The sequence below is a fragment of the Ovis canadensis genome, chromosome 3 (assembly GCF_042477335.2).
Source record: "Ovis canadensis isolate MfBH-ARS-UI-01 breed Bighorn chromosome 3, ARS-UI_OviCan_v2, whole genome shotgun sequence".
In the NCBI taxonomy this organism is placed as follows: Eukaryota; Metazoa; Chordata; class Mammalia; order Artiodactyla; family Bovidae; genus Ovis; species Ovis canadensis.
Window position 1 is genome coordinate 200809421 of NC_091247.1, and position 9842 is coordinate 200819262.

Genomic DNA, 9842 nt, shown 5'->3' on the forward strand with positions numbered 1-9842 from the left:
AAACTAGTCATCACACCATATGGTGACTGCTATTTCTTAGAAATACCCAAATGATTATCCACAGAATAACCTAAAGAGAAAAAGCTTACTATGTCCTAGGGCATTCTCTCACTCCCTAAAGTTGTCCTCATAGTGCCATAGGTAGGCATAAACTTAAATGATAAAAGTGTAAATTTCCACTTGCTATACTTAACCAGCTCTCTATCACCTCCACCCTCACATGTCAAATCAGTTTGAAGTAGAGAGGTGAACACTGAAGATCTCCTCAGATACAATCTGCTTTTAAAATAGGGGTTTGTTCTTTTACACCCTTTATAGCAACTGTATTCCACGATCTCAAAACAATGATAATAAGGAAATAAGTCCCCCAAATTCACTAAACATTATCTGGGATAACCTCACTCATAACTCTAGATTCCTCATCCTCCTCTCTGAAAGATTTATATTACCAGCAATTTAGAAATATTTTCCTAAATTATTATTTCCTGTATAAATCCACTTGAATTGCTAAATATCCACTAAGTATGTAGATACTCAAGAGAAATTTTTTCAAGTTGACACTAACAGCGCAGTCCACAATTCTGACAAATTCTGAAGTTCAACATATTGTTCCCCAAATTGAAGTTTATGGTTTTAATACAAAACACATCAGCACGGAATAATGTATGTCCCCAAATTACATTTTAAAAAGCAAACTGGGCACCACCAAAGGCAGCCTCTTCAAGTAAAAGTTACTGCAAAACCAGAGTATATCAGCACCTCACCTTCAAGCATTCCTTGCTTTAACTCTAGAATATTTTTACTGACTGCCATAAATGTTTACCTGTCTTCTCAGAAGAAAGAAATTTTATGAAAAGAAACAGAAAGAAATTCTATTAAAAAAAGAACAAAGAAATCTAGCAAAATCCTCGTTTTCAAAATCACCCTTAAAAAAAATTAATTCGAACATTTCTGCTAAAGGAGGAAAACATGAGAGCACTTAAAAGTACAGACAAGTCATCCGCCAGGTGTAGCACATCTAAAAAGTTGGCTCAGCTGTGGAAGACCCTGCAAAGACCATCTAGTTTTATTACTTATCCATGTTCCTGTTGTTCAGGATATAAAATATTGTGCGAGAGGGCGAGAAAAACTCCCTGGTTTCCAAGTCTGAAGTTAGGGCACTTTGCTGGGCTGTCTTTCCTTCTGTTCCCAGCGCTCCAATTCCCTCCACTTTGTGGCGGATCCCAAAAGCTTTCAAGTTTTCCCGAGAGGCGAGTGAGAGGGGGGCTTGCAGGTCCTTACCTGTTCCCTGGGGATGCAGGGCAGGGAGGTCCTCCGATGGGACTTGCTGCTGCAGCCGGACATCTCGGCGGACACCACGGAGCTGGACCGCCGCCTCCTCTTAAACACCGGGATCTCTTCCTTGGTCCCAGCGATCAGCTGGGACCCGAAATGCTCCCTCGGAGCCGCCCCCGAGTACTGCGGCAAGATCTGCTCCACGTACCTGGCCAGGAGGATCCCCACCACGCCGGCCAAGTACGCCAGGTAAGGTCTCCAGGCAACCTTGAACCTCTCTAAGGAAATAAGGGCCACGGTCCTGACCGCGCTAGTCAAGGCGATCATGAGGACGCCCAGCCTCAGCCTCAGCACCAGCCATGTCGCGGCGGCCAAGCAGCTGAGCACCACCCCCGCGGCGGGGAGCGAGAGTAAGTGATCCTCCCCGACGCCCAGCCCAATCTGGACGAGCGCTTCCCCCCCGCAGCAGACTGCCAGCAGCGCGACGGCCAGAGGCAGGCGCACCCCGGCGCGCAGGAGGTACAAGCCCATCCAGAAGAAGGCACACAGGACACTGAAGAGCAGCGCTGAGGGCTGCAGCCAGGGGCCGAGCGGCGCGCCGCCCCCGGGAGCACCTCCCCGCGGCCCCGGGAGGACGCCCCCTTCTGCTGCCGGGGCTGCTTCCTCCTCCGCCGCCGCCTCCTCTTTACTCCGCTCCAGGTCACAGCCGATCTCCCCGCGGACCAGCCTCACCAGCAACGCCAGCAGAAAGGACAGGGAGCCCGCGCACAGCGCCGAGGAAAGTTTCCGCGAGCGCCGGAGCGGCCGCAGCACCCGGGCGCCCCAGCAGCCTCGGCAGCCCACGTCCCGGGGCGATGCGGGGCCCGCCGCTGGAGCCGGCCTCGCCTCCCAGTGTCCCGGCGTGGCCCAGACTCGGGAGGCCTCGCCCGGCAGGGCCATGGTGCGCCCTCTTCGCGGAGTCCCCGAGGGCCCCCCCGACGCCCCCACCCCGCCACACACACACACGCGCGCGCGCGCGCTCACGCCCGCTTTTCTCGCAATCCCACCCTCGGAATCCCTCCTGCTCCCAGGCCGGCGAGCACTGAAAGTTTCAGCTTTCGAATAACTCCTGGAGAAGGCTAGATGCTCTAAAGAGACGCCTTCCAGTGAAAAGCTAGCACAGGCAGAAGCGGTCAGACTTCCTCTTTTTCTCTCTTGGAAAAGCTTTGCAGCATTCTCCGCTCCACCCCCACCCCCGATCCTCTGGGGTCTCTCCGGACTTCAGGATTTTAAAGACCGCCCGAGGCGTCCGGCGTGCGGGGGTCGCAGCTGGAGCCGGGGACGCGGGGAGAGCTCGCGGCCATCCTGGGTGCTGCTGCACGCTAGGGGCCCTCAGCCGACGGAGGTCCCCCTTCCTCTCCTTAATGCAGCTCTTTCTCTATCACTCTTTCTTTCTCCTCGGCCGATCCTCCCCGACCCGGCCCCAGGAAGCGAACCACCATTCCCTTGGGCAGAAAGCACAGCCTTCCCTGCGTCTGCCGGTCCAGTTCATGGCAAAAGGTGGTGAAAACGGAAAAGGGGGTGAGAAATAACCAAGAAGTTGCTGAGTCCCGTCGGAGAGACACCCAGTCGGAGAGACGAGCGGCTGCCGCAAGGGAAGGGAGGGAGGGCAAGCGAGCTGGAGAGGAAGGGAGGGTGGGAGGGAAGGGAGGGCGAGAAAGGAGAAGGAGATTTACAGGTTTTTTTTTTCTTTCTTTCTTTCTTTTTGGTGCGAGGTTGGTGGTGATTTGCAATTTTGCAGAAGGGAGGAGAGTGGAGACGACTGATTAAAACTGTATAAAAAAGCAGGCAGCTGGAGTGATCTGCAATCCCGCTTGCTTTCTTTAAGGCAACTCCCTAGGAAAGCGTTCCCAGCCCTGCTCCCGCCCCTCCCCGGAGGAGGCGCTCTTCTTAGCTCGAGCTTCTTTCCCCGGAGTCCAGCCGGGCTGCTCTGCCAGCATCCTGGGGAAGGAGTGGCTCAGATCCGTCCACCGCCGGGCTCGCAGCCTCCGGGGGCTCCAGGATCTCAGGCTGGCCCTCACACACGGCTGCCCAGGACATTGGAGTGAAAAAAGGATGGTGCTTGGATACTTAGCTCTAGAGGGGAGTCCGCAGACTTCCCATTGTCCTGAAAAATGACAGCCACATCCACTGTCTGAGTGATTCAAAGATGCTTATAGACTCAAGTCAGGTCCAACAGCAAACCAATGTCAGGTGGCACTGTAAGGCCTTGACTGCTCCTGCTGGAAGAGAACCTAGGCTTTCCTGTTGGTCCAAACAATGGAAAATTTCAACAAGTTACCTAGATTCAAATAACATTATTAAAGAGAAAGGGAAAGGGGAGAGCTCTCTTGTTATTGTTGTTACTTTAAAAAATACAGTGTATGAGAGCATTAGTCAACAGTTGTTGATGATGGATGGTAAATTACATTGAGATTAACTGGCCCTAGCCTCAGAGAAGTGTACAAAGTTAGGAAGCTCAAACAATCAGAAATATTTTTAAAAAATCTCAAAATGGGGGTGGGGGATAAAAACAGGTAGGTTAACACTAGGAAAGATCTTAAAAGCTGCCTATGGTGAAATTGTCTACCATGAAAAAAGCTTGTGAAAAAAAAAAAAAAAAACAGGACCCTAGTTATTCATGTTTATAGGCTACACAATTCCTACACTGTAGTAATGTTGAATTTGAGAAACTAAAAGTAAAAAAATTTAAGCTTTTTTGGCAGATTATGAAAAAACAGTATCTTTTTAAAAAGTCCATTAGTGTGAAAAGTTGGGTTTTTTTAAATCCTGAACTCTTGTTCATTTTTAATATGGCTACCTTAAATGTAATTTGCCCTCACTAATAATAATAAAGATAATCCAATTTTGTCTTAATTATCTGAACATTCCAGGGTAAAGTATGTGCGGAAGCTGGAGTATTCAGATAATTGGTTCAGTGAAAGTGGAAAAAAAGTGAAAGTGTTAGTTTCTCAGTCCTGTCCAGCTCTTTGTGACCTCATGGCCTATAGCCCACCAGGCTCCTCTGTCTGTGGAATTCTCCAGGCAAGAATACTGAAGTGGGTAGCCATTCCCTTCTCCAGGAATGGAACCTGCATCGCCTGCATTGTGAGCAGATTGTTCAACCTCTGAGCCACCAGGGAAGCCCAGGTGATTCACTATGCTATTGTATTTTATGTGTAGAGATGAAGCAATCTAAAGAAAAGACAAAGGAGATACCTGAAAAAGAAAATTCGTGAGACAAGGGAGGAGATAGCTTAAGATTTAAGCTTAACTTTGTTGGAAACAGCCTGCTTTAGTTTGGGGCGGATGTTAATACTTAAATCAGGGTGTAAGTGGATATGAGGAACTGTGATAATACAGCTTCTCTCCATCAGATGTCCAGAACCATGTTACCACATGGAAAACAAGTTGGGCAGCTAGTCAATGGCAGTGGGCACCATCTGTTTAATAATTAAACAGGAGCAGCGATCTCTTTGCCAAAGACAAATGAGCCCCTAGCCTGCCGCTTTTTTGAGTTTTCTTTTTTAGACATATGATTAATATGTCAGAGCCTACCTGAAACATTTGAGTGAAAAGCCTTGATTGGAATATTGTGATGATATCCACTGCAATCAAGAAGAGCATATGAAAATGAAAAATTGTTAAGATCTGGGCATATATCAAGATTAGCAAGAAAGGAATAGTGAGAATTTTAGAGTATTTCCATTTTTCCCTGTACCCTAGCACCTCAAGCATCTCAGTTCTTTAGGAAAAAATAAATCACCATAAAAACTGAACTTGTAAGAGATGGAATGTAGATATTAAAGCAACACTGTGACCAGAAGAACATGAGAATGGCATCTGTTAATGGCAGCAAAACAGAAACACTAGGTCTGTATGTTAATTACATTCTTGAAATGTTCCGTTGTATTATAGAAGCAATGTCCTGGTTTTTCCCAATTCTCAGTAAGCCTCACAACCAGAAAGTTATTTTTTCTACCAAAAGAAAAGGTAAATTCCACCTCTCCTGGCATTACCATCCAGAATCTGGAGGCAGGGAAATGAAAACAATAAAATCTTCTTAGGTAGATGCAGAAAGTTGCAGAGCTGTACTACCAGAAAGAAGTGTCTAGCACTGTGTGTAACATATTAAATGAAATCAAACCCAACATGTAAAGTGGACACTGAGCAACCACATAGAAATAAAAGTTGTCCATTTTCTCCGCAGTTCAGTTACTCAGTCATGTCCAACTCTTTGTGACCCCATGGACTGTAGCATGCCAGGCCTCCCTGTCCATCAACAACTTTCAGAGTTTACTCAAATTCATGTCCATTGAGTCAGTGATGCCATCCAGCCATCTCATCCTCTGTCATTCCCTTCTCCTCCCACCTTCAGTCTTTCCCAGCATCAGAGTCTTTTCCAGTGAGTCAGTTCTTTGCATCAGGTGGCCAAAGTATTAGAGTTTCAGCTTCAGCACCAGTCCTTCCAATGAATATTCAGAACTGATTTCCTTTAGGATGGACTGGTTGGATCTCTTTGCAGTCCAAGGGACTCTCAAGAGTCTTCTCCAACACCCCAGTCCAAAAGCACCAATTCTTCATCTCTCAGCTGTCTTTATAGTCCAACTCTCACATCTGCCCATGACAACTGGAAAAACTATAACTTTGATTAGATGGACCTTTGTTGGCAAAGTAATGTCTCTGCTTTTTAATATGCTGTCTAGATTGGTCATAACTTTCCTTCCAAGGAGCAAGCGTCTTTTAATTTCAAGGCTGCAGTCACCATCTGCAGTGATTTTGGAGCCCAAAAAAATGAAGGCAGCCACTGTTTCCACTGGTTCCCTATCTGTTTCCCATGACGTGATGGGACCAGATGTCATGCTCTTAGTTTTTTGAATGTTGAGTTTTAAGCCAACATTTTTACTCTCCTCTTTCACTTTCATCAAGAGCTCTTTAGTTCTTCTTCATTTTCTGCTATAAGGGTGGTGTCATCTGCATATCTGAGGTTATTGATATTTCTCCCAGCAATCTTGATTCCAGCTTGTGCTTCTTCCAGCCCAGCATTTCTCATGATGTACTCTGTATAGAAGTTAAATAGCAGGGTGACAATATACAGCCTTGATGTATTCTTTTCCCTATTTGGAACCGGTCTGTTGTTCCATGTCCAGTTTAACTGTTGCATCGTGACTTGCATAGAGATTTCTCAGGAGGCAGGTCAGGTAGTCTGATATTCCCATCTCTTTCAGAATTTTTCACAGTTTATTGTGATCCACACAATCAAAGGCTTTGGCATAGTCAATAAAGCAGAAGTAAATGTTTTTCTGGAATTCTCTTGCTTTTTCAATGATTCAGCAGACCCTGACAATTTGATCTCCGGTTCCTCTGCCTTTTCTAAATTCAGCTTGAACATCTGGAAGTTCACAGTTCATGTACTGTTGATGCCTGACTTGGAGAATTTTGAGCATTACTTTACTAGCGTGTGAGATGAGTACAATTGTGTGGTAGTTTGAGCATTCTTTGGCATTGCCTTTCTTTGGGATTGGAATGAAAACTGACCTTTTCCAGTCCTGTGGCCACTGCTGAGTTTTCCAATTTTGCTGGCATATTGAGTGCAGCACTTTCACAGCATCATCTTTTAGGATTTGAAATAGCTCAACTGGAATCCCATCACCTCCACTACATTTGTTCATAGTGATGCTTCCTAAGGCCCACTTGACTTCACACTCCAGGATGTCTGGCTCTAGGTGAGTGATCACACCATCGTGATTATCTAGGTCATGAAGATCTTTTTTTGTATAGTTCTGTATATTCTTTCCACCTCTTCTAAATATCTTCTGCTTCTGTTGCTGCTGCTGCTGGTCCATACTATTTCTGTCCTTGATTGTGCCCATCTTTGCATGAAATGTTCCCTTAGTGATGAGTTCTCATTCAAGAAGGTGACAATACAGCCAAAGGATCATGAAAATGTGGTAGAAAGAGAATATGGAAAATGGAAAGAAATATTCAAAAAACTTACTAAAGCTCTCCACTTAGCCAAAGTCAGGGATGTTTCTCTGAGGACTTCGTGAAGAGGATTTAGAAATTAACCCCATTGCATATCACTTGCATTTTGCCAGATATAGTTATCATTAAAGGAATTCTTATAAATTTAACAGTTTACACCCCACAGTATGGGTTCACTCATTCTCCACAACACACCTTACCTCTGTGTACATATATCCAATCGGTAACTAAAATATGAAATCCTATGGCCAGAGGAGCCTGGCAGGCTACTGTCCATGGGGTCACAAGAGTCAGACACAACTTAGCAGCTAAACCATCACCATCCAAAACAATTCTTAACTTTCAGCCCCCTCCCTACCCTATCCTTCTATCACCAGTCCCCAGAAACCCAGCCTATTTCTCCTCAATCCTCCCCTACCCTAAGAAAAAATCATTACCACCTTCCTAGTTCTCATACCTCTTAAGAGGGTATTTCCCTCTATTCCTTCCTCTGTTTATCTTGCTCTCCTTATCTATTAGCAAGTGCACTTGATTCTATTTCTAAAATACAACCTGAATCCATGAACTTTTCACCATCCTTCTTTGATAACCAGCTGAAGACTCACCATCATCCCTGGTCTGGACAGCTGCTATAAGTTGGTGATGCTCTTCTACCATTCATTTTCTACACAATAGCCAGAGTGATCCAATGATGTCACTTTTAAATTCAATGATGTCACTCCCTCCTTAAAACCACCTAAAGGCTTCTACTGACCTTGCAGAATCCAGAATTCCCCAGCAGCCCACAAGGACCTTTATGATCTTTCCAAGACCCTCTCTGTGACCTCTTGTCCTATTCCAGCTTTACTTCACTGTGCAACACTATCCGTTAGTAATTTCTTCTATGATAAAAAGTACTCTGCACTTCAAATATGGTAACCACTAACCATGGGTAGCTGTTGAGCCCTTGAAACACGGTTAGTGGCACTGTGGTGGTGATTTAGTCACTGAGTCATGTCTGACTCTTACAACTCCATGGACTGTACCCCACCAGACTCCTCTGTCCATTTTCTAGGCAAGAATATTGGAGCCGGTGGCCATTTCCCCAGGGGATCTTCCTGACCCAGGGATGGAACCCAGGTCTCCTGGACTTCAGGCAGATTCTTTCCCGACTGAACTATGACTTTTTGTATTTAATTGTCCACTGAAGAACTGAATTCTTGTATTTAATTTTAATAGCCTCATGTGGCTAGTGGCTTCTGAGGAAGAGTACATCTCTTGCTCCTCAAGCTATCTTGCAGTTCTGTGTCATGTCAAATCAGGACCTTTGTATCTACAGATGTTCACAGAACTGGCTTCTTCTGCCCTATCAGTTCTCACTTCAAGTATTGCCTGCTTGGAAGGCTTTTCCCCAGCAATCTTAAAAAGTCTTGGGACTCTGTTTGCACACGCGCATTTTTTAGTCACTCTCACATTGACCTGTCTCATTTTATTTGTAGGACTTATCGCTACCCAGAAGGTTCTTGTTCATTCTTTTTTTTTTTTCTTGTTCATTGTTATTGTTAAAGACGATCTCCATATACTTTTACATATAAACGCTCAAATGCGTAGATGCCTCAAGATCTCCACTGAAGATTTGGTTGCCCATAGGCAACCTATGATTGCCTATGATTGGACCCATAGGCAAAATCATGCAAGCAAGTGCTTTCAACAGTAAGTTGCGTTTTTCAAAACTGCTCAATAAATTACTCATTTAGAAGAGCAACATGTAATAGCCAACGTTCTGAAAACTTTCTACTGCTTCTCAGATGACATGCCCATCATCTACAGCAGGTTTCTGGCAGGCATGGGGAAAAGGTATTTAAATACATGCTTTTGGTTGCATGTCAGATGAGAAATCCAGAACCAAGAGTTTTCTGAATATAAATGACTGCCTAAAGAGCCATAGCTCACATCATAACCTAGCTACTCCAATTAACACTTCTTGAGTGGCTGAATTTAAGTTTAAAAATTAAAACAATTTGGAAATATAGGCCTTATTAACACATTATTCCACATCCAGTTAGGGAAAAATGTATAAAATTGCATTTTGGAGATGCAATTACATATAAATGCTCAAGTGGGCAGATGCTTCAAAATCTACATTGAAGTTTGGTTGTCCCAATGAGAAAGTTAAATTTGCTCAGTCATGTCCAACTCTATACAGTCCATGGAATTCTCCAGGCCAGAATACTGGAGTGGGTAGCCTTTCTCTTCTCCAGGGGATCTTCCCAACCCAGTGCTCGAACCCAGGTTTCCTGCATTGCAGGTGGATTCTTTATCAGCTGCATCACTAAGGGAAACTCAAGAATACTGGAGTGGGTAGCCTATCCTTTCTTCAGCAGCTCTTCCCTACCCAGGAATCAAATCAGGGTCTCCTGCATTGCAGGTGGATTCTTTACCAATTGAACTATTAGGGAAGCCCCATTAGAAGTCCCAATGAGACCCATAGACAAAATCATGTAAGCAATGCTTTTCACAGAAAGTTACTTTTTAAAAAACTGTTTGATAAATTACTTATTTAGAAGATAAAAAAGTAATAGTCA

The 9842-nt window shown here is 44.9% G+C and overlaps 1 protein-coding gene across 1 annotated transcript in view; it reads right to left on the bottom strand.

The window, feature by feature from the left end:
* Nucleotides 1-4794, bottom strand: part of PDE3A (phosphodiesterase 3A) — a 373175-nt gene extending 368381 nt beyond the window's left edge. Inside the window, exon 1 of the mRNA XM_069585562.1 lies at nucleotides 1282-4794. Within this exon, the coding sequence (XP_069441663.1) occupies nucleotides 1282-2214 (933 nt within the window). The 5' untranslated portion in view covers nucleotides 2215-4794. The remainder of the gene's footprint in view (nucleotides 1-1281) is intronic.
* Nucleotides 4795-9842: the final 5048 nt, after the last annotated feature.